At 35.9% G+C, this 26,558-nt stretch overlaps 2 protein-coding genes across 3 annotated transcripts in view; one reads left to right on the top strand and one right to left on the bottom strand.

Moving 5' to 3' along the window:
• The window catches only part of ds (dachsous cadherin-related 1), a 121,869-nt gene that overhangs the window by 54,615 nt on the left and 40,696 nt on the right, over positions 1 to 26,558 (top strand). The window lies entirely within an intron of this gene.
• On the bottom strand, positions 10,314 to 16,747 carry LOC138134298 (uncharacterized). 2 transcript variants are annotated; one of them, XM_069052485.1, is made up of 7 exons: positions 15,028 to 16,747; positions 14,445 to 14,896; positions 14,121 to 14,377; positions 13,804 to 14,000; positions 13,499 to 13,655; positions 13,300 to 13,439; positions 10,314 to 13,247 (listed from the first exon to the last, which is right to left on the bottom strand). In XM_069052485.1, the coding sequence occupies exons 1-7, from the start codon at positions 15,178 to 15,180 to the stop codon at positions 12,903 to 12,905; spliced, it is 1,701 nt and encodes a 566-aa protein (XP_068908586.1). In that variant the 5' UTR covers positions 15,181 to 16,747; the 3' UTR covers positions 10,314 to 12,902. The 2 variants fall into 2 exon arrangements, with proteins under 2 accessions (XP_068908586.1, XP_068908587.1); XM_069052486.1 differs by lacking the exon at positions 15,028 to 16,747 and having other exon boundaries at positions 14,445 to 14,907.

Genomic DNA, 26,558 nt, shown 5'->3' with positions numbered 1-26,558 from the left:
AACGGGCAGAGGCACAGACACCGGTCAATAAGTCGTACCGAAGAGACTCTCAACATTCGAGCAAGTAAGACACGACGACCATAATGAACATAACAATTTATTCGCAGGTCAGCCACTAACTTACGCGCTTAACTACGGACGCGGACACGTGTCCGCAGTTGGTGCATCTCAGCAACATGCGCAAACAAGCTGCCTCATTAACTTATGCAAGTATGCAAAACGAGCCCACGGCATACTAGGCTAGTTTAAAGAGTATTTTACATTTTACCGAGCCTTCTCCACTAACCACTGAGAAAATCTCACGACATTTAAATTTTAGATAATTTAATGTGAAAAGTGTATAGGTAGTGGGTGATAATTGATAAGATAACTTACACATTTTTATCTTTAGAAATGTCTATGTTGCAAAATTACTCTCTGTATGAATAGGGTTAAACAGACTGAAACTATTACCAACAAAACACCAATTTTGAGACGTCAATCCAATTTTGATTTGGTTTTTAATCACGTTAGATTTTTTTTAAATAGAATTCCATTATGTTTTTTTCTCACAATCTCGTCAATATGTCATAATAATATACTGAGCGTGGATAGTACAAACATAAATGCACTAAAAAAATACTGTGTGATAAATTAAACTGTAGCAACAGCAACCAATTGCTTAACAAAATGTTCTAATTTAAATTCCGTCTCTTTGTCTTCTTTTTAATTTTCATTGTAACATATTTTAAGAAATGTTTAGAAAATTTTGATGTTTACTAGCATAAGCTTTGATTTGATTATTATAGGTTGCTCGTAGGAACAATCTCATTGTCAGTAAATAGATTAGAAGTTTTTTATCTAACAGGGAGGTAACGTCCATTCAAAAATCAAAAAACCACCACCTGTTGCTTTAGGTTGGTGAAATTTAAAAAACCTTAGGTAGATATTTTTTCATACTATGTTGGTAACTATAAATTATGACATTTATTTTATTCAAAATAAAATTCAATTGCTTTGAATTCCGTTCATATTGTTTTATTACCAGCACGTTTCATTTATTTATTGATTCTTATTATTTTTACTTAAATATGCCCAGAAAAACAAGACATTTAATTAAACACTTAACCTCAAAATTGTTGTATTTTTCAGTGTCATTATTATCGTCTTTATTTCTTGTCTTTTCATATAAAATTTGCTTACGGCTGAAATTTTTCTGACTTTTGAAAATTATTGACATAACCTCAAACCTGATCTAGGTAGATTTTACGATACAACTGTTCCGAATCGAAAAGTTTCAGGATGGTAGAGACGGATCTTTGAGGGAATTTTGACATTGACAATTGTTCTTAAAAAATGGACTAGGCCTACTTGCGGACTCCCAAGAAGGCAACAGAAATGACCCGTTGCTGTTTGCCAGAAATTGACATATCATCATGGCGAGTCGTCAGAAACCGTAAACAGTAGGTACTTCAGTGTCTATAAATTAATTCTCTGCCGATTGGATAATGAGGCATACGTTAGGTAAATTTAAAATTAAATTAATTTTTGTGGGCACAAGCTCACGTGAATTGTGAGCGTCAAGGATTGTTCTTTATTAAAAAAAATTAATCGATTTTTTCCGGGAGTAGGTACCTACGAGTACTACACTCCAATCTTTTTATTGTCATTATGTCATATAATTTGAGCCTCGTGTTTCTATTATGTACGTTCGGGCTTACAGATGAACAATTTTCTCTCGTCTATATTAAAAAATCGTCTGCGGTTTTTCCTTCCGGGCCGTGAGCTTGGCTATTGGATTCTCTTGAACAATTTCGATTATTGATTGCGGTTACGTACAGACACTCACAAAATAATAATTGAGAGACCGCAAGGATATTGACAGGATATCGGCAATCTGTCCGACCGCAAGAAATTGTGCCTTACAACGCGGCGGTCTAGATGTGAGATTTGCAACAGTACCTAGGTACTTATTCCATGTGTTGGTCGTCACTCAAAAAATTTCTCGAATCGTACCACGTTTGACGAAATCAAAGTACATATAAAGTAAAGTTGGTGGCACCACCTTAATTTTTTGAAATGAAAATATTACTTTGAAAATGGAGAACAGAAGCCATGCTGTTCTGAGCAATTACCGGAGAACGTCGCAGAGCTCATCATTACGACTACTGTTATTATTATCATTATTATGTGACGATGCGGCTGCGTCAGCCAACCAGTAGCCGACCGGACGAGCTGTCCGCCAATCCCGGCAGGGCTGCGACCGGTCGTCCACCGCCTCTTTATAAGAGGCCCCCAAAAAATCGAAGCGGGTTTTCTTGGGAACAGCACAATATTTACTATTCACTCGTCAGTTTGAACGTTTAGAACTACCCCAAGATACAACCCTCTTTGAGTAGATACGATTGACTCATGTTCAAACAAATCGTTTCAGTGACTTTACCGGGTCGTCATAATAAAATTTAAAAAAATCATATCTATGCATACAGGTAGGAAAGTGCAAGACTTCTGGATTAATACCATCAAACCCATCGAATATGTTAATTTATTGACTACTGGCTGGTGACGAAAGAGCCAAAAAATTGCCATTCTTGGAGGTTGAAGCTCGATTAAGTCGGTGTGCGGGGTTCAAACACCTGCGTCACGGGGTGGTTATAAATCGAGCCCAACTCCTTCGGCTGACCGATCACGTTCCAGTAAACTAGACACAACAAAACCGATGTTGAGAGTAGCACAGCTGCGTCATTATTTCGAAAGGAGTCATCAATTCCCGGGGTAAAATCACGTAATCGTCAACCTGATGTCTTGATATTCGTGTTCGATTGTGTGTAGTCGGTGCCATGGCGTTGTTTTATGACTTGTATGCGCGCTCGTAATAACCGAAGTGAACAAATTCGTGTGTGTACACACAGAAGAATATTGTAATACCTACCTATTATTTTGCTACGGTGGCTATAACACTGACCCAGAACAATACGTTGCGGCCGCATAATAGACTTATTACGATCGCGAAGAGAACCATTAAAATGGCCTATGGTGACGCGCTCACTAAGGCCAATAATGAAATTCATGCATATAAAGTTAGGTCTTTATCGTAGTCTGGTATCGGAAAGGCGTGCCGTCCACTCATTGTCACCGAGCATACCTGAATAATACGACACTATCTATACATTGCAAGCTAAAAAACGGAACCTGTATGCACCTATGCGCAACTATTTGCCTCTAGAATCACCACACACACAACATCCTCGAAAAATTTATGGCGGATTCCGATCTGCAGACTACACTCTCTATATGTATCCAGTCGAAAATTTTACGATAGGTACAGTTTCCGTATCGTTTTTTCAAAGTGCTGGGTTTAATTGAGTGTCCTAAAGGGACTTGTGTGACTAATTACCCCATAGCGTTGCAGGTAACATGATCAATCTGCAAAACGGCTTCATAAAGCACCGACCGCACACTCGGCCCGGACTGTTATTATGATTGCCTTTGATCAAAACTGGGTTCCGGACCGATTTATCTGAGCCATCGAGAGTTAGTGGGCGGTGGATACAATGCTTATGACTGCATGTTATGTCCCAAACTCCCAAATGAAAGTTAGGAATTCGTACCAAAATGATTCGGTTTAGATCTTCTTCAGCCATTATTCGTTTTGTAACTATCCGATCTAGATTAGTTAGGTGTTTCGCCTCTAATAAATTTATTCACAAAGAGAAAGGGACGTTGTATGATATATGGAGTTTCATAATCCGCGATTAAAGCCACGCTTATAAATAATAGGAAATGTAATGCATAGGTATATTATTTGTGGCGTTGACTCGCTAGGTGATTGATTTAATGTCGCGTTTGGTGTAATTGTCTTGTCCAAAGAACCCATATTGCCATATTACCGATTAATTTTATTAATTCTAACGGCTCTTCCTCCCGTAAAATTATGGACACTATCTGTGGAAAAAAAGTTCATTATCTCGGAGGTGACTATATATTAGGAAATTATGTAAAACCGAATGTCTTAATCACGGTCAAGTTTCAATATTCAGCGGTGATAAAGATTTGATGGAGGATATTTGTCAGAATTTTTTTCGCGTAAAAACCGCATCTCTACGAGAAACTGTAATTATATATCTAGAAATTCAAACGTGGAGTCTAATTGATAATTATAGACGTCGTGCGAATCGAAGGCCCATCTCGCAGAGACAGAAAATATTCCTAATTATCCAGAAATAAAATTGGCCTGATTATGGTTCGGCGTCCGTTCCCTCTCCGGACCTGTGATAAGTGCGCTCCATTACTTCATTACAGAAGGATTTATCAGAAAAAGTGGTGAAATCCTAAATTGAGAAAATGATGGACAATTACGGCCGAGAGGACCCACTCGAGGCCCAATTAACGTCGCCTCTAATGCTGCTGAATCATCGCTTTTAGCTGACCGAACAGTTTCGACACGATTGGACATATACCTAATGTAACTATGCTCTTGTCTTATCGTTGGATCTCATTTTTGGAAGCCAATACAGTTCTCAAACATTTTGCTATTTTCTTGAATTGATTCGGTTGCATAATTCGGAACGGTTAAGACGGTGCGTTGAATGCAACAACTCCCATTACAACTTTCCCATGCACCTGCCAGCCAAGGACCGCTGCATCAACGTAGACATGCAGAAGGCACGAGCTGCACCCTGTTCTTATTGGAGAGGTGCCTCGATGAGAAAGTGCCAGTCTTTTTATACCGAGTGACTATAAATGATTGAAAGAAAATAGTGGATTGGCAACACTGATGCAGTTGGTAGTGCAAGTCTTCTCGTGCATCATCTGTCAGTCATTTCTATTTAGGTTAGGTTAAGTCACGAAGTACATTGTCGATTTAGACTTTTTTGACGTTTGTTTGAATTTTAAAAATTACGTGTGTCATGCCAATGATGTTGCCAACTAAAGATTTCAAATGTGTTACCAACATAACAAAATAATTTTCAATCATTTATAGTCACTCGGTACAAATTCACACTGTGATGCAACAAAAGAGTGGAATCATTTATGTATTTATTATTGCTTGTAGGTATGTACCAACATATCTACGACTACGTAAATAAATAAATAAACCAAAAACCAATATGTAGTGGGAAATGAATGAAAAGTGACTTTTTGATTTTTCTTTGTTAGTTACGATCGATCGAGAGCGTGGAACGTAAGAGTTGATGAATTCGGACAGTTGAAGGTTATTGTTAGCGATAATTAATTTAAAATGTACCAATTATTAACATTAAAATACAACGTTTTAGATTAGATCTCGATACCGAAATTTGCATGTTGTTAATATTTAATTTATTTAACACAGTGTTTTAACAGTCGATGATTAATTGCAGGCGAATCCGCCTACATCGGATATATCCCGTTTCCTCAGAAGAACGTTTTGATCCAGCCGGAAACGTGCCATTAAAAATTCTGGAATCTTTTTTCCTCCATCTGAAAAATTAGTGCTCTGAAATTATAGGTACCCATTTGTAGGTAGAGATACAACGACAAAGAAAATTGCTCATTATACGCCATAAACACGCGGCATTCGTCTGAAAAAGAGTCCCAAGTAGTAATTTGACCTAACCTGGGTTGTTATTAAGTTCGTTTTTCTATTGTCAATGGCCGCCAGCAGAGATCATTAGAGGTGCACACACCACCGACGATGTGGAGGGAGAAAAATCGGTGACAAAAGTCCACGGGTGAAACCCAATCGGCATTCCGCACATTTTCGAGTCGAGAGTGTTGTAAATGGTCGCAAAGTTTCTCATTTGCGTAACTAGAAGTAATCACTGTTTACGTAAGGTATCCAGAAGTGTGCAGTGGAAGCCAGCGACACACAAATACCCATTTGATATAGTCTCGTTTATAAACCACATTCACCTAGCTAATTGCCTTTTACACAATAACATTTATCCGATGATGGGCCGCGCCGAGAATCGTTGTTTTTCCGAAGCAACAGAATTAGCAGTCTAGTGTTAATATTCATTGGCAGCTGAGAGTGCATTTAAAAACTATAAAACGTCTTAACACGTACATAAACCAGTCAAAGAATGACAACACTTGTCTTTGAAACTAAAGTCTCCACCTTTGGTGTGTTAAAGTTCATTGAAAAATTTGGGAATTTATTTTGTAGGAACTTATACAGGGTGTTATTGAAAGTTGTACAGATATTTTAACCACGAAGTACTGGCTTCATGTAGAACTCGGAAAAAATATTTAAAAAATTCTATGTCAAAAAATAAAATGACATTTATTTTTTGAGCTACAATTTTTTTAAATTGCTTTTAGTTTTCTACGTTGTCCTATAACCCCGTAGGTAAAATTTCGGCACATTTTAAAAATACACCCTGTATATCATGTTTTATAAAATGTACGCCAATGCGAAGTAACCTATAGGAAATATGCTTTAAAGCAAGGAAACCGCATTGGTCTACGTTTTATAAAATATGATATACAAGGTGTATTTTTAAAATGTGCCGAAATTTTACCTACGAGGTTGCTCAAAAATTAAATGTCATTTTATTTTTTGACAGGATTTTTTAAATATTTTTTCCGAGTTCTACATGAAGCCAGTAGCTCGTGGTTAAAATATCTTTCAGTCAAAATAACTTTCAGTAACACCCTGTATAGCTTTCTAGGTAATATTTCAGGAATGGTCGCGTCCGTTACCTAATCAGACGTCATTTTTCGTCTAGTCATGTGAACAAAGGACCGTCTTCCGAGGGATCCGTTTCCGACGAGCCACCGTGAACCGTGACCTCTTACGTGTGCACGTTGAAGGGTCGCTTATCTGTCAGATTATATCAATATTTCGGAGCGAGTCGGACGTGGGCCGCCTATCTTTCCGACAATAAGAAAGACCGGCCCCGTCTTGAATACAAATTCGCTCATTTCAATGGATATGCCGGATGAATTTCCAGCGGTCCCGAACAGTCCTCAGATGCGGCCTGACCACAGGAATTGACACTAATTGGAGAAAATCAAAAACCATCGATTCATGGCACAACTTGCAAACAAATCTAAATACACGTCAACGTCCCTCCACCGTAAAAATTTCAACACCACAATTACACAGTGTTTAATAGTTACTGCCTATCATAATAACAAGGTTGTGCCTTTCGCGTCCGTATCGGACGGACATTTTGTTTGTTTTTCATTCCGAGTCGGTTTCGTTCAAATGATCACGTAGAAGAGGCGTGTACCAACTGTGTATTGTCGCATTAAATTTTAAAATTTCTCTGGCACTGTAATGTGACGTCATCTCCTTTGTTATACGCCATTTTGTTGCTAGACGGATTCCCCTCTGTTTATATTCATGCTGACGATTTTATTACGATGTGAAACACCTTTACGTGGTGGTCATTTTTTCCCTTGTTCTACGGAATGACCCTAGCTTTTTCCTCCCAAAAAACACACGCATCCTCATTTAAAATTTAGTACTGTGCAGGTCCTCAGTGAAACTTTTCGTTTTGAAGGAGCCTGAAAGAGCAGTTTTCCCAATTGTCAGATAAATAATAATTAATTAAGAACGTCGACATCAGGATCTGTTCGAACTGCAACGCCGACCTCGTCGTATCCATGTCTTTGGAAAATATTGCAGTCGGGTAAAACATTCAATTTAATGGTGTTGTAAAAATAGGAAAAACATAAAACATTAATTCTAATAATCAATGAGCCATGAAACTAGCAATTGTGCATAAGACGTAAAACAAATTACCTGTAACCGAGGTGCTGTTAAAGTAGATCTATATTCAGAACTCTTCCGCGCGACCTTCGACCCAGATTTTTGAGGAACTCTCCAGATTAGAAACAATGAAAAAATGAACAATTAGGTACTTCTGCGTTGTATTATTTCTAATGGTACAGGACATTTAATACATATAGGAGTAGGTATATTACCGTGTGAGCAACAAGTACTGATTGAGTTGGCAATAAATTCTGGTGATTTTTGGTGACTTTTATGTCATGTTCCAACGAGAAAACCATTTTATTAATAAACGATTACAAAAACCAAGAGTTTTAAATTTGAAATGTATACGAGCTGTCAATAATGTCAATAAAACAAACCGAAATAGGTACAATTCACAGTCTTGAAAATTTTATGTACAATTTTTTTTGCCAACTGAATCAGTTATTGTTGCTCACCCTGTATTAAGCGAATGTAGGTACACCTTGTTTTAAAAATACGTAATGGGATAGTTATTTACATTAAAATACGGTAGGTATATTTTCCAGCGCGAAAACTAGGGTTCAGGCTCGAGACGAAGCCGAGGGCCTGATTAGTTTGAGCGCTGGAAAGTACTTGCCGTACGACATTTTTTGTATTAGACTTTTTGGCTGACAGAATGTTTTATTTTGCACTTTTGCAGATTGCAGATTTTTTTTTATGAAATATCAAATGTCAAACTTTTTGACATACAGAGCTGCCAACCCAATATTTGTACTTTCCCTATTCGATTAGATATGAGTATTTACCTATTAGTCAATAAAAATTAAAGAAACACATTTATCGAAAAAATAATACATGCACCTAGATAAAGTCCATTCAAAAATCAAAAATCCACCAACGTCGCATTTTCCTCGATAATTACTATCGACAACGCTGTCTAGTGTAAAATTTGGTGAGACTTGTAATTTTGAGGTTAAATGTTTATCAAGTGTCTTGTTTTTCTGGGCATGTTTAAGTAAAAATAATAGGAATCAATAAATAAATGAAACGTGCTGCTAATAAAACAATATGAACGAAATTCAAGGCAATTGAATTTTATTTTGAATCAAATAAATGTCATAATTTATAGTTACCAACATAGTATGAAAAAATATCTAACTAGGGTGTTTTAAATTTTACCAACCTAAAGCAACAGGTGGTGGTTTTTTGATTTTTGAATGGACTTTATGTATGAACACTTTAATTTTAAAGTAATTGTAAAAAGAGTAAATTTACCGTACTCCCCCAGAAATTTATAACATCCGTCGGGAAATCGCAGCTTAACTTAAAGTGAAAGATAAAGGTGTGTTTACCAGTTAGGGAACCAGTTAGGGAAAAACAATAATTATCTGCAAGGTTCGGTTATGACCACACAAATCATCATTAAATTAAATAACACATTTTATTGAATAATTGTCACTTCAGATTCAATTAGGTAATGCACAATAATAATTATGCATGTATTGAGTATGAATTTGTAACCACACCGTTAAAAAATGCCCTGGAGTGGGCAGAAGGAGGTAAAAACCGCGATTACCTTCGTAGTTTTAATTACCATCCGATTTGAATACAAAACCGATCTAGCCGGTCGTGATCGGACACCTGCACGATGCATTTTTTCGCATTTTTTTCGAAACGTACGCGTGTTTGTCATACAACGACCATCATTGATGCGGACGATAAGCCACTGGTTCTGGGTGCGGTAAACTAATTGCATTAATTATACACCCGCAAGAGAGACTCTTGCACAAGCTCGCAAGTACTACGAAGTCCAGGTTATGGGGACGGTGTCCAGATTCCGGTTCCGGGTAGACACGGATAATGATTGATTCGTGTGGGTCGCTATGAATATTGAATAGGTCAGAGATTTCAATTCCGGGTGAGGCGACCAAAATCGAATCGGAAGAACGTTTTGTATCCACCTCATCGAAAAAAATCAGAACCGCTGTGAGCCAATACATAATATGAGATGAATGTACCTACATTTAACATAATAGGGTCATAAATTATATGACAAAGTATCCCAAGCGAGTATATTGAATAGGATCATACACACAGAGAACAGTTTATTTCAAATAAATAAAATTAATTATTCATCAATAAATGATTTCTTTACCGGCGGCGAATTAAACTTTTATTTATAGGAACTAAACCATTTAATTGCATTACGTTTGCTATTGACCACAAACGCTTAATTACAAATTTGGAGTTTTGCTTATTTGGAGTCACTTAAATTTGTTTGTGAGAATTAAAACATTGCGAACAAATTTCGATAGTTTTATTAGCCTCCAGTTGGCTTTACTGCGCACAACAAATGTATATTTTAATTTTCTTACCTTCTTTATTTATAAGAAGTTACAATTTATTTCTAGAAACTGCAAGTTTATTAGCATGTACTCTAGCTTTACAGTTGCAGCAAAATGTGTGGATAGAACGTTCTATAGTTGTTTATTTCAGAGTATCAAAATAGTCTTCTGAAAAATTAATTATCGGCTGTTAGTTGTGAAGGATTTATTAATGGCAAATTTATTGTTTATTCCTGAAATTTACATATTTTATCTATAGGTGGTATGTAGGTACATATTTGGAAATTAAAAAAATATATTTTGCAAATATTTTTTTATTTAAGAAATACTTACGAACTGGTTTATGTATACATGGTAACATTGCAGTTCTAACTAAACTACTTAACTAACTATTCTAACTAGACTACTTAACTAAATTACGAACGGAAAAGCTTATAAAATTGCCGAAAAACCTTTACTGAATAATTTTTGCAATCATATGTGTTCCATCAATTCCTATATGAATGGATCGAGGAATAATTAAATGTTGTGGATTAAGTTTTATAATTCTTTTTCTATTTTGTTTAGTTGAAATCTCGATTTCAAATGCTGCCATGTGACTGTTAAAACCCACAGTGACACAACTGTCATAAACAATGTAAACGCTACCGCTCCAGTCTGTGACAACATTTCGAATTACACCAAAAATTGGTTCACTTACGTCATTTGTTTTATCGTGAAAAGCATAACCGATCTTATAGAATATTCCATTAATTTTAGCCCAACTAACTACATACAAGTCACTGATGCAGTCTGTAGGAAATGCATCGTTTAAGTTATAATTCTGTAAAGTACCAAGGAATTTGCCAGTTTCAAACGAATTTTCGATTCCCTTATTACTCAAAAGTCTATATGCCAATCGCAATTGTAACTTTAGTGATAACGTATATGGCAAATTTATTCTAGAGTTAACAATGTGGGCATTAACTTTCGACAATTTATGCATAGCCTCATAACGAATGGACGATAGATGTTTTAGAGGACCAACACATAGCATAGTTGAAGGATAGTGAACTAAAAAATGATACTTGGGTTTCAAGCCTTCTTGGAATAATTCTTGATAAAGACTGTTATGCTCGGCAATTAAACATTTTAAAAGGCTCAAATTAGAAGTTGTAATTGCAGGACTCGTAATTATGTCGACTATATCATATAACAACAAATATAGCCTCCAATGTTCGTCTCCTTCTGGTATTTTGTCACCTATTATTATTCCAAAGTAAGTTACAAGAGCAGCCATTTCTGAAGCCGACATTATTAAACAACCCTTAGTTAGATGATGGTCAGAAATGGCTGGTATAGGATTGCCTATGTCAACATTGCTGTTATATTGGAAGTATTTCAATCGGTGATTTAAGCAATTTAGTGAGATATATTTTTTTGATATAAGTTGTTTTATAATTTTCGCCATATCATATCTACAAATACCCTCATAAATGTCATGCATTAAGTCAAATGTGATATTTTCAACATTGTGATAGTTTTTTAAACTGTTAAAAATACAGGAACCTTGAACCCCAAATTCTTTGTTAACGACGTCAAGCTTATAATTTTGTTGATTCCTCAAAGTGGAATAATTTTCAAAAATGGCCACCTGAGTTTCAGCTTTGCTGCTTCGACATTTACGACAAAAATAATGGCTGCTAAAAGATTCAGTAAATCCGAGCAAAGAGTTAAGTCCCAGATTATCTCCTAATACAGCAAACAAACAAAAGTAAACTCGCAAATTACCTTCTGGAAGTTGTAAAGTAACACCATTCGATTCTAGAAACTGTAATTCCTCAAGTAATGAATTAAATGCCTTTCTATTTCCAAACATTGACCTATCAGAGCTGTACATTAATTGACAAAGAAAAATATTATTTAACGTTGAAGAAAAAGAAGGTGGAATGCCAGCAATTGTATAGTATAAGGCACCTATTTTATGTATACCAGCTTTAGAACCTAAAGGATTATTCGATTCAAAATCGTCATAGTACAGTAAAATCGGCAAAACAATTTTTTCACCAAAAGTGTGTTGTAGATTTTTCCACAAGCTCCCACAAAAAATGCTAGACAATTCCTGATCCTTATTTGATTCACTGACAATAAATGATTGAATGACGGTAAAAACGCCAGGAAGTTCCAAAAATTTTTTTAAGCATTTTCGCATAGGAATTACTTGCGCCTCACATTTTCTTGAGCTCATGATAATTGTATTTTCCGGATTTCTACGACTGTCCGGCATTTCACCAATAACAACAGACTTTGGCTGTATTAGGTATTTTTCAGATTCCATGTATTTAAAACGTTTATATTCTGTTTTAAAGTTTTCAAATACACTGAAGTTAAATATCGGCTGTATTATTCCATGAAGGTTGGAATCCAAGGCTTTTGTTAACTCAATCTTAATATAGTTTAGTATGTCATCAATTAATTCAGAACTATGCGAGATTATCTCCTGGACAAGATTTCTTGTTATGGAGGGATTACAATATAAGGATCCAATAAATTTTAAGAGACATCGAGTCAGATCTGTGTCTGTAAGTTGAACTGGTATATCTTTAGTGTTTATTTCATCAAAATCAGAAATGGCAGCATTATCATCTTTGTCATTTTGAGATACATTACTTCGATTACTTAAGTCACTGTCCACGCAAACGTTCCTTGTCTTAATATGGTTTGAGGCTACAACCAAATGATTACTGCTGTTCATATGTTTCTTCAAACTGAATACATTGGAAAATTTACGTAAACAATATTGATAACCACATAAATAATTTTGCTGCAAAGGATGTTGTACTTTCAGATGAAAAATAAAAATATTGCATTTCAAAAAGGTTTTTCGACATAAAGTGCAACGTAACATTGTGATCCTATACTGATTTTTGATTTTTAATTTGATTGTGGAGTTGGAAGATCTGGGGCAGTTTTTTATCACTTTTTAAATGAATATCGTAAATGATCCACTGGATAAGAAACCATATATGTTCAGCCTCCAACGGATATTGTAAGTCAAAAACTATAAAAGACTTGAAACATACGTCAACGGCTTTCAGCAGAGTTGGCACTGTATATAAAGTGTCATGGATGTAGAGATGAACAGTCTGGATGTCGTAAAATGTTGGGCCGACGATGATGATGTATGGTTGGACGGTCATCCCAAAGCTGGCCATTTTAGTCCTTTTCGCCTCAATGGCATCGTGAATGTTACTTGGAGCCTGCAATTGCTATTACTAATATACTTGTTTCAATATAAACAGAATGATATACCTTAACGTGAAGAATGAAACCCTCCTGAGATTCTGCCACCGTAGGTTTCCAATAAGTTTTTCCTCCTTTCTTTACCACTTTGCTAGCATTGTTCGAAACTGTTTCGAACAACACTAAAAACTTAATGACATCTTCGGAATCTACAGAAATCATATCGCACTTTATTTATATAGAACGCGCCAAGATAATTATGAATTACCCTTTTTAAGCTTTCCGCCATTCAGCAATTCAAACAGTATGCCGTTGGTCGGCTTCTTGTTTTTTGATACTTCTAACACGCTTTCAAATGTTGATGGCCAATGTTCGAAAAGCATGCAAACTTTGTCTTTATATAGTTCTTCGAAATCACTTTCTATCTGAAAAAAACAAGGGAACCTAATTATGAAAACGTGTGCAGGGGTGCCCCATAATTATTCGTTTAAAAAATTTCAACGTTAGGTTTTGTTGCGCAAACTTGTGAAATAATGGGTTCCCTACCAGTTATTTTATAATTTAAAGCATTACCAGTAAATATCCCGTGGATAATTTTAAAATAGGCCAGTCGTCATAAATCGATGATATCGTAATGGGGTCGTTATTGGAGTTAGGAGAAGAAAACTTTTTTCTTAGTTGGAATGATTTTTTCCAGTGCGCTAAAACACTTTCAAATGGCTCGCAATTGTTTTTGAGCCAATCTGCGCTTCTCATTACATCATCCAAATCTACAATGTAATTCGTTTTATAAATATACCTAGATAATGTTACCCCATTTCCACTCATTATGGTATAAGCCCCTTCCCCACGCGGAAATGGGGGTACCTAATATGCATAGGTCTACATACCAACATGAGATTCATCTCCACTTCCTCCATTATCGTCTTCAGAGGTATCCTTTTTGGATAGCATTTTGCATTTTCTTAAAAATTGTAACATGTTTCGATTTTTGTCTACCAGTTTACCTCTTGCTATGCCAGCTGTATTGGTTTTGGAGTACCTTTTAGGAACTGGAGCAGAAAAGTACACTTCTTTGCATTCTTTTGGAAATAAATCCACTATCGCATTGGCGACTTGTGACAATATGTCATTCGTGAGGCGGACGCTGGTGGAGAAAAATAATCATTGTAACACACCCACTGTTTACCACTTACGTAATTATAAGTACTAACTTTATATCGATATCAAAAAAGTTACAGATGACTATGTTCGTTAAATACCCTTGGCACTTAGGACTCAACCCTCTGTCATTGTATGACGCCATTATGGCTTGGCCAGTAACAGTTTTAGCAAGTAATTTCTTTAGGTCAAAATCCACCATGCACTGATGGAAAGTATTATCTCCAAGCTTCATTTTTTTAGGGAGAGGTTGATCTGATTGTTCATGTTCATTATTACTTTCTAGTATTAATATCTCAGCATTCAATATTGTGTTCGGGAGAGGTTGATTTGTTGCCGATTGAACATTTTCGGTATCGTTGTCAAATTCTATTTCAGCGTTCAATCTGTCATTGACATACTCGTAACTGTTTGCAGATAAATTTGATGTTGATGGTATGGTGATGGTGGAAACTTCTGAATCTGTAATGTCAGGTGTATCCTCTGACGGTCGCTGATAATCGCCCTGTTGAACAGGAACGTATTATTCTATGGTGCACGTGATCATGTGATTCACAAGAAAGATAAACACACAAAAATAGTAAGCATAATAAGTATACTCATTTAAACCAAAAAAATTAAACGAAATAAGCTTACATGTAACGGTTGTGCATTATGTATATTATGATGCCAATGTCTCTTTATTCTTAATCGTTCACCTATTGACGGTACAATTGTCGAAAATAATTCATCATTTCCTGTTAGTTGTTCCAACTCCTCTAGAGTAATTTGGTTTTCTACAATGAACATTTTTTATAATAATAAATTTTTCATTAATAATGCTACGAGGTATCTACATATTTTCACATTTACTTAGTTCCTATATACAGAACATTCACACAGAAAGTGCATAAGGATAGATAAAGAGAGAATGATTAGTTCTTTATATTGAAAGTAACAACTGTGCAAATAGACTCACTAATATACAATAACCATCAAAATTTTATAGAATATTATTGATGAGATAAAGAAGGAGAATTGATTATTCAATCCAGTATTTTTTTAATTCATAAATTTAGAAATTTAGAATGAGGTAATGTGTGTAATTAATACTTATTTATGTATGGTAAGATTACTCAATAATGGACCCAGTTATTTCAAAAAGTTTGCGACAATTAGTGGAAGTAACCAAGTGGATATTTAATTTTTGGCAGAAATTAACTCTAATAAAATAAAATCTCACATGCTTAGCTTGGGGTTAACCATGTTTTAAAAGAGTGTGGAAATTACCCAGTTTAGTGACATTATGGAACAATTAGATATTTTGTTTATTTATTCTTAAAAAATTTCAAAAACTTTTGAACATGCAATGACCATTATAAAAATTGGATAACTTAGTCCTCAGAAATTAATATCAACAATGCGCGCCAAATTACACCCTGAACCTACATTTTTAGATAACTTCTGTGGCGCGAACGCCATAGTGCACAGACTTAGAGCGAGGAACAAAAATATGAAATTCATCTGTAGGAACGGGATGGGTGAGAACTGATAAGTGATAACTCTATCAGGATCAGGTGGTTACAAGCTGCTGCCCATTACTAAAGCTAAAAACGTGAAAATATGATAAAAATACTAAAATCCATTAGCCTTTGTGATTTATTCTATTTTAATTTAGTACTGCCTTAGAAACAATCCTGCTGCAGGGTTCGATATGTAATGTTGCGCAATAATAGGTAAAAGTAGGTACTCACCTGTGAAGACTTGCACCAAATGTTCTAGGTTACACTTTTCAATAAGGAATCTAGCTAGGTCCCAATATTGCTTTTCCATTTTGATTATTTTTACTAAATTCCACAATTCACAAGAACACACACACATTAGACGTTGGCACAGTCGAAATGCCAATATGTTAAATGCATTGTCATCCTTACAAAAATTTACTACAAAAGCACGTTCGTCGATACCCGATATCGGAAGAACGTAATTCTATTCTTATGAATAAAATTTAATAATGGTAACTAAATTGTTCTTTCATTTATATCCTTTTTGATTTGTTTGAAACAAAATCATTCCTCAGCTCATTCCCATAAAAAAATGTTATTAAACGCAAACAAATGTCTTACAGCATTCAAACAAATCTTTTTGATTTTCTTCACACAAGGAAGTATTAGTTGTGTATAATAACGATATTGCAAATAAATGGTTTGGTTGCAGGAAATTGTCGTAATTTTTTCTCATTTCTTCTAAGGAGTAAAGCTGTGTTCCGTGTAAATTTTCTTAATATAGAGTAACAAATGGATGTGTGTGCAACTAAATCATACACCACAAGTAAAAACAGGAATGTTTATTAACGTAAAGCAGAAAATTTTTCTGTGTGTACAGTTGTAGATGTGACAACCTACCGAACCTACAGTCCCATTGTAGAATAAACTTCTAATCAAAGCTGAAATAAATCGACAATGACAAATAAGTTAATTCCATTGTAGAATTTAGAATTCAATAGCTACGAGTATGTTGCAATTTTTTTGGATGCCCTGACATTGTGAAATTATTTTTTAGACCCCTCTGTTTATGATAATTCCGATGTAGACAAGCTGACTGGAGCAAGTGCAACAGTTTGACGCAATTGCGGATGGCCTTCACAGAATGGGTGTGCTACATGCATGGGCGTTGTTGTTGTTTCTAGTCTTTTGTCCCTGAATTGTTAGCGACAACGTGTCTGCTGTTGCGGATTATGCTAACAAACTAACAATTGTTATTAAACAGCACGGTATGCAGATAAACCGGCAAAATTAATTATTGCATTCTCACAGTTTCCCTTCGGTTGCCGTCGCCGCTTGAAGAAGTAATCAACGGGGAGCAATTTATTAATGAAGCAAATAACATAGTGATGCTGTAAGTATCACAAAGTACCGCTAGATTACCGCATTCAATCACAAGAAGGCAGTATATTATATTGGACGTGATAATCGATTTAGAAATGTACAGTTCAATAAAATCAACTGCAGCTAATAATATTGCATGTTTCTGGAGCAGAGATGATACTTGCTAAGTAGACAAGATGAAAAAAAAAAATTATACGACGAAGATTAGTTCCGTTAGTGCGGAACGTGTCCTACGAATCACTCAAGTGTTCTTTTTCCAGCAATTCTGCAGGAAGCAAAAATTCTCACTTATTTCACGGCCGAAATTTGTATAAGACGCTCAATTTATATTTTTAGGAGGTGTGCGTAGTCGCATTGACCACCACTTGTTGTCGGAGCGGAAGCTGAAATATGTGTAACAGAGTATTATAAGCATTTAAATCCCATAGTTATGACGGCCTAGCGCCGTAAGTCAGACGAGGAGAGTTCGTGACCTGCGTCCGCCACCGGGTGTCGTGCAGTCGTCGTTGACCACGTCTCTGCCGCTTCAGCGGCTCGTGTTCACCAGAGATGCCCTGTTATTTTTCGAAAACAGACAAAGTCCGCTTCGGTTACGATTCTGCAAGTAGCATTGATTGATACAAACATTGTACACAGAAAATTAATTGTGCAACTGGGAATACGTCACCGCGGCCGAATCGTGTGAATCCCGCTGCGAAAACGTTACCATCTTAATCCGAAAACTACTCGACTACCGAAATCGTCGAATTTCGCCTGACAAGCATTTTTTCAAGACACAAGTCAAAACGGCTGTTTTGACTTGTGTTAAAATATCCAAATTTCGTGATTTCATCATTGACAATTATTATAAAACTGACATTAAGTATTATTTTATATCATGCCACAAGGTGTGTAGATAATTTTATGAGAACACCTGAAAATGCTTGTTTCGAAACAGATTTGAAATGACACCAGAGTCGTAAAATAAAATGCAAATATTTTGACAAAGGTGCCCTGCCTGTTCACCGAATGTTGCAAGGCTGAAAAAAAAAATGTCGAGCAGAGCTGCTTTATTTGTCTCATTTTATGGAAAAATACTTAGATACTGACAAAAAATTATGTCACTGAGGATGTAGGTACGGCGTGAGTAGGTATGCGCTGAGGAAGCAGGAAAATGGCGTCCGGTCTGATGAAGTGTTGATTTAACATCGGCGTAAATTATTTATGTCCCCGTTCTGTTCTACAATTAAGTACTTTGTATTTATCGGTTTCCAGTAAAATATTGTGGTAGTTGCTACTGCAGCAACATTAATTTAGCGCTACTAAACTGATTTCTCCGGCGAATAATTTATCACTTATTTACCGTATTATGCCAATTAGCTACCATATGAAATTTCCATGTCTATTATGAAAAGAATTATAGCACAAAAGAGCCACCATAAATCGAGGCGTATTCGAAACTACGAAATCAATCCGCTTAATAAGAAATGGACCACGCCGAAGAACCAACAACAAAGAGAGTGGTGCAAGAACAATGACTCGTTACTATTAAAGTGGAAAGTTATTTCACACTGTATATTTTCTAATCGCGGATCATGTACTCAAGTGGAACAAACATCGCTTCTCTGAACGTTCCGAAGGTCGGAAAAAAAGGCACAACAGCGAATAAGCTTCCATGGCTTTGTCTTAAACTGTAAATATAATACACGTTTCATTGCGGTTACGGAGTTTCTAATAAAACAAATGGCGTTAGATTTTATTCCAGATTCCAATGGGAAACTGTTTTTTCGAAGGAAAAAATTTAATTGTATTTATTCCTTTCCCATCAACGAGAACCGCCGGTTACTCTTTCGCCTCATTAACCGCGACGGAAAAAAAAAATGAAAAGGATCGATACCTCCAAAACCCAGACGGCCACCACGTAGACTAAAACATAAATAAATGGATCACATTAATAGCAATAAAAGGGTATTAAAGCGTTGAAAGTGTTTTGAACGTTGCCATAAAAAATAAATTGGTTGCTTTTCCAACAACCGTAGGACATTTTCCACAATTTAGTAGGTACATCAGGTACGCTGAGTTGACACGGTCTTTAACTCACACCCACCAGCGTTTTCAATAGCAAACTAATTATCAGAGATAAAAGTATGTAAGGTTTGACGTTCAATTTGCCGAAGTCATACATCAACTGTGCATACGCCGTGGCGCGCTAACAACGCCGAAATAAATGTACCTACCAAGATTTTTTTATTTGTTTTTTTAATCGTCGGTGGGTATTCGACGCGATTTCTATTCGAACAATTATGTAATTACCTGGGGTAAATTGCCCCTTTCAGGGCAAAGTAACGTAATCTGTGTGATAAAAATCCCTTGCTTCAGAAGTTCTTTGAGTTGTTATTAAGAAATTTTCTCATTTTCCACCTCGAGCACAGACTCACCACAGACTAGGCCTCCAGCTGGAGATTACTTTTCGGTTAATTACGTGTTAATTAAAACATGTGATTGCCTTAATTCAGCGTATAACGCAACTGCAGTTTGTATGGTAATTAATGGGTGAGTACGACTGCAACGTGCTGGATAGGTGTAGATAGATCGATAAATTCCGGGAAATGGCTTCGGGACCTACGGTGTCACATCGATGGACGTGACCGAATGAGCAAAAACAATTGCCAAGTTCGTGAAACTCATTTAATTTCTTTTGATTTTCCAAAAGTGAAACGACTTGCAATTTTTAATGATTTAACTCTTGATAATGCAGTTAATGTAAACCGATCGAGAGAGTTTTGATCAGACGTTCTGCAGTAATAACAAATAACGGGTGACTATTAAAATTTTCACTTGGAGTTGGCTTTGAACGAGTTTTTATTTTTTCTGTTACTTTAAACACACGCAACAACGAACGACAAATGTCAAATAAAACGCCAAATTAAAAGAAAAAACATTTACTGAAATGTCAAACTTGTCAGTGTCTAAGGTGCAACGGAAAACAAAGCATGATCCATAGCCAACCCTAAGTGAAAATTTTAATAGTCACTCGTTATTTAATTGAACTAGGACGATATTTAATCCACTTACGTGTAAAAAAAATCATAATAGTTATTTGTGCATCAAGGCCAAAAACTGGATCTTTTCCATCCGCGTCTGAGTTTTCTGGTCGAGGCACAGTCGAGGCAAAAGGCACTTTTTGGCAGAGAATTTTTTAAGCGACCCCACGAACTACAAAGTAAAAGATTTCATTGGAAAATTACAAATTTATTTTGTATATCTATCTACGTTTTTCAAACAGATACATTTATTAATACCATCGCTGGACAACCAAAAATGTTTCATTGTCTATCAAACTTGTCAGATTAACTATTGTCACATTGACATCACTCTCTTGTGAAATTAAAATAATGTCCAATTGGTCGAGTTTCAATGTTTTTTTGTTACCTACCTGTTTTGATCACCAAAAAACCGATTGTGTGAATAATTAGTAATTACCAACTATTTAATTGGAAAAACAAACAATATCATTCAATATGAAACAAACTGAACTTTAACTTGATGGTTTTGACAAATAAACGTCATTCAGTCATAATTTTTATAACATTTTCGTAAAAAACCAAATTTAACCGATACAAATTTTGTAATTTTTGACTTTATACAATTGTCCCAGATTTTAATGTCCACCGATGGTACTATTGCGGGCAAAAAAAAGTGGGATATCAAATTTCTGTCAGTTTTGAAAAATTCGATATAGTTCAAGCTTTATTGTCATTTTTTTTGACACTATTCCAGCTGACAGTTTAAACATTTTTTATACTCCTATTTTACTTTTCCAAGTGCTCTCTTCTTTTTATAAAGGTAGATTTTGATTGGAACTTTTCATTAAATAAATATTCACGACGTGCTTACAACCCTACAATCCCTACAACCTACAATACGTAATGACAACGTCAATCAATTCAAAGTAGGGTTAGAATCAGATAAGGGTTATTTCGCATTAAAAGTCAAGACAATGACGTTGATGTCCCACTTTTTTTGCCCGCAATAGTACATAGGTATTAACAATTTTTTAATAGTACCTATTCGTCATCAGCTTGCCAACAAAACTAAAAATTTACCTACTACATATTTGCAACACAATTATTACTTATTTACATAATTTATGGTGACACGACAAATATCAGTTTTGTCGCGTTGTTAACTTATTAAGTAGACTTACAAATGGCGCCACGGTCAGAGTCCGAAAAAGTGCGTCCGAAAAAGAGTTACTTTGCGTCCGCTTGTGAGTATGTAAAATTACCGTTTTCATTAAGGGTGCCTAAAAAGCTTTTTTCCAATTTCTGAGAATTTATGGCTACAGCTTTTTGTGGTGCCTATTTATATGTACCTACTCGTATTATGTTTTTGAGTTTTAGTTCATAATATCTACCTAATAAATGATTAAACTTTAGAGGAATTAATTCGAGAAATGAGAATTAAGCAAAGATTGCTAGATGTAACAACGAACATTTTCTTTCTATTCCAGCTGTGTTAATTCCCAGCGGTTCCATCTGTGAAGGTGAACTGATGGGTCGCCCATACAAAAACTAATTAAATCTGTTTCCTGCAGCACTAGAAGCTTCGTTAGAGCCATAAATAACAAAAATAACACGAATAATCTAGGCAATTATTGTGGTGGGGTCGGGGTTGAGTATCGTTTCCGGTTTAGTTTCGTATGTTGAATTTTGATCTCCGGTGTGGCTCAGGTGGCGTGCGTGCAACGCCCAGAATTATGTCCATACAGAGAAATAAATAATGGTGATACACAAATATTTGCAAAATAAAAAAGTTAATTCATGTGAAACGTACCCCTGGCGTAATTTATTAGCGAGTTGGACAAAGCGAACCGCGATGTCGAATGTAAAATAGCGGTGTAGAACGATTATGTGCGGAGACTATCATAATTCCTCATTGATATTCATATAGCAGTGGCGTAGAGATGTTAGTGAACCCTACCCGCAATAAATAAGACAGCGCGCTACAATTAATATGGAGCGGACCGTATTTTCTGGATTACGCGCTGCGCGCCGCTTAATCTCCACCCGGACGGGAAAATAATATTATTTTTTTTCAGGTAAAAATGGCGAGACAAGGTTGGCTTGTACGCCTGTCATAATAAAATCTGCATGCGCATGTGTTCGGAAAATAACACGAAAAATTTATTTGTCGTCTTGTTTCTCTTGCATTCCTGAGACAAATCTCCCTACTATCAAAATTCATACAGACTTATTAGATGGGGGATTAGATTCGTTCAAATTTTTACAAATCGTCTTATTCTATGGCGTTCAAATGAAATCCTGGGCTGGAAAGGTGTTGGAAACCGTCAATTGTTTTGCTTTTTTAAAGTGTAGATTGACAGTTGTAATTAGAGCATGCATGACAGCTAACCTAAAAGTTATAAACAAAAAATTTTCCTGTCTTTTTTCTTTCTTTGCAATGTTGTACATTCAAAATAGAATAACTAGCGATTCCTATTCTCGAACGAAATATCTAATGGCATTCTTTGCTGAAAAGGAATAGGTATGTTCAATTATGTGCCGATTAAATATAAAGACGGCAGAAAATTCAAACTTTACACCGTTCCATATGGTGTACGTTTTTCAGCGCCTACTCAGCCCAGGTTTTCATTTGAACGCATGTGTTACTGTCACTGCTAGGTACACTTGCTTTCAAAACTTTCGCGTACACCTATTTTTCGCTGTATTAAATCAGGGTAGCAATTAATTAAATATCAAGTCAAAATGCCTTGATACTTTCCAAATTATAAGATGAGTGGTCCATAAGAAGGGTTAAATGGGCTAAATAAAAGCACTGTTCTACAAGTAAAGAAGAGGTGGGAACAAGAAGAGGCTGTGGGTAGAAGACCGATCATGATCATAATTTTCTTAATTGCTGTCAATGTCATCTTTAACCTAACCTCAAAATTACCTGTTCACACTGCTTAAATTTTGCAAAATCGTTGTTACTTGATTTTGAATGGGTACGCGAAAGTTTTGAAATCAAGTGTACATCATAATAAATACGAGTATTATGGATTTTTAAAAATCAAGCAAAATTTTGTTTTTCTTGATTCCAATTCAGCCGTAATTTAGACGAATCCATCAGCATCAGTCATTTCGTTAGCATCACTGATCATAATGATGTATCTTTATGAATTCACAATGATAATTTTCCGATTCTCCGATTTATCTCTCTTGGTTAAAACTCATTTAATTTGCAATTAAGGCGAATCCAGTTCCCAATAATACGCATCAGCGAAAGGAAATAATTACTTTGTGATCCGATGTGAGCCATAGAGGAATGTGCATTTCTAATTACGGTTATTTGCCGGTGCGGTCATGTTAAAACCTGATCACATATCGAAATGGAATTATCATCTTGGTCGACCTGTGATTTGAATTTTATCATCCGAACCGATTTTATCGATTATGTACGGGGTCTCGTCTATAGCGAGGTCCGCCCGTCCGGAAAGAAGGTACTGTTAGAAGGAGGCACCCGTAACCTTCCGACGACGAGGACCGCTTTCGACGACGTGGCGCTGTGATGGTCGCATTCAATTTCACCAGTTCGAACAGATATTGTGTAAAGAATGTGCGATTGTTAAGATAAGGACCGAACAGTAGCTGAACGAGCGAGATCGTGGTGCATCTTTACGATTTTGCGCAAAGACCGTTGCACCGTTTCCACTTTGCATTTCAAATCGGCTTGCTTTTACGCCGAGTTCGTGCCAGATCGAACTCGGATATTTAGCATAAAGATATGTATTGGATGTGTCGTAATGCTTTTGAACTTGCGTGTCGTTCTTAGTTTTAAATGAAGATCTATGGCGCTGCTTCCAAAACTCCTATTCGCAATTACTGCCCAACTTTTAGTTGGCCATATTTATATATGTACCTATACCTACAGGATACAACATGCAACACAAATATTTTCGAAAAAGTCCCGACTATCTAAATTCTCAACATTGTGCATAAGTACGCCATTTTGTTACATTCTAAAATACTGTAAATGGTGCATGGCAAATGCATGGTTAAGGTGTGTTTCTAAATGTTAAGTGATAACTGATACGATTAAAAGCACTGCCAAAATTAACGAGTTTTAGGTACCTGATCGTTGTAGTAGGATATCGTTCTGTTCACATGAAAATGACTTTCAAATGTTTTTTCTTTATTGGCAAGACTCAAATTGCCTGCGGTCTCATAGATCATATTTTTTAGTTCGTGGAAAGAGAAAATGTTTAATTTTGACTTGTTCTAATTATCATGATTAGTACGCTGTTTTTTACAAAGAAGAAAAAATTGATCAAAGTTTCTTACACAACCTTAAAATTGGTGGTTCCTCAACGTTTGTTGAACGAATCACGCGAGGATAGTTTGAAAACTGATATTTAGAGATTAAATCATTGAATTCGCAGAATTTTGGTTGCTTCCGGTAAGAATTGCTTTAGCTATTACGACTGTGCTAATAAAGTAGAAATAAGTTTCCATAAACTTGTTTATTATACGAGTTTTATAAGACACCATTTTGTCGCACGCGTTTTTTTAGAGCACGATGAGCGTAGCGAGAAGTACCTACTATAAGCAAACAAGTGCTACAAAATGGCTTATAAAACGAGTGTAATACAATATTTTTTCAATTTTGTCTCTATTTTAAATTTTAAAAAAAGTTCAAAACATAATGCCTGGAAAATTAATGTGGCAGATATAAAGGTTTGGTAACACTGGTAACTAGAAACTAGACGAACAATTGCAAGTTTTGAATTTAACGTGTCGTGAAGTGCAGTGATCACTTAGCATAACTACTCACTGTGAGTCACAGCCAACATTAAAAATTGACGTAAATGTTGCTGATACCGCTATCGAAAAGAACTCCTTTTCGAAACCCGTTTGAGTGTTATACTGAATGTGTTAAAGGTGCAAAATAGAAAAACTGCTATTTCAGGAGGGGAAATTATCCTTAGTTTCAGTCGTCAATTTTTGTCATTACTGTGGCCATTTTGATCAAGGTCTCATAAGTGATTTCACACAAAACTAAAATGTCAGTTGTTCCTATCAATAATTATATCTTAATAGCAACAAATTGACCACTAGACAAAAATGTAATGAAAATCTAATATTGACGAATAGATTAGATTTGAGGGTTTGTTTAATTAAAGGTTTGAGTTATTAAGTTGTTTTCCATCAAGGTTGTTTGTATGTATTACTTTCGATAACATCCACAAATTTGGAGAAGACACTATTGAACGATTTCACACTGATTAAAATGTGAAAAGATTAGTTCCACCACGATTTTGTTGATGAGCATAGTTCATGCGGTATCTCCTGAATTTATTCTCGAAAATAATTTCTGATGACTCTTTGGAGATGAAATTTTAAAGGTTCAGCAAGCTATCGTAAAATTTCGTGTCAAGTCGGCTCCGGCATTCCACATAATTATTTGAAAATAATTCAATTTGCATGACTGAATATTTTCCCAGGACAACGAACCGCCTTTACAGATTTCCGAGTCCGTCGTTGAAAACGCCATCAAGTCGACTGTTTTTATTATCTTTTTCGCAACTCTTTAACATCCACGGTCCATTATTATAACGGATATTAATGATCTTGTATATTGATACATATGAACAAAATCTGGCTCCTCGCCCTTGATATTTTTGCATCCTCATTCCAGTCGAAGTGGGGGGTGAAAAATTTATGCAACGAATCGAAATTTATGGCCTTTGAATATTTTTGTTGTGACTAATATTAAAAAAGCTTAAATGTGATACGTCTTAATTAATCAATTTAAATTCATTAGTGTATATAGATATCGTTTGAATACGATTTAAAATTTAATTTACATTTATAATTACATCGGGTCATAATTAAATTACAAAGTCGAAATTTGGGCGCGTTCGTACGCGCCAAATCCACCCTTGCACTTTGTAAAGTGAGACTCACCCGACTTCCGTCATGTTACGAATGCGCCGACATAAATCTGGCATTGTGGAATGCGCCAAAGCGACAGAAAGAAATGTCGGTCATTAACGCATGCGCATTAATAGTCCCCGACGTTTATTTAATTTGCTGAGATTACCGACGCTTAACTCGTTGATAAATGTTGGATATTTGTTTGTTTTTGTTAAACACTTACGGGGCTTATTGCGGCCGATTTGTTAGGAAATTTAATAGTCGCGAACACCGGTAGTTGTGGTATTAACATATCGTCGGATTGTATGGTAATGAGCCGCGGCGGACCGGACCTTATACGCGACTGAACCAAAATCGGCGACCTCCGTTTAACCAACGGCGGGCG

This window comes from Tenebrio molitor, chromosome 6 (genome assembly GCF_963966145.1).
Source record: "Tenebrio molitor chromosome 6, icTenMoli1.1, whole genome shotgun sequence".
In the NCBI taxonomy this organism is placed as follows: domain Eukaryota; kingdom Metazoa; phylum Arthropoda; class Insecta; order Coleoptera; family Tenebrionidae; genus Tenebrio; species Tenebrio molitor.
This window is presented reverse-complemented; position numbering and strand designations above follow the sequence as displayed.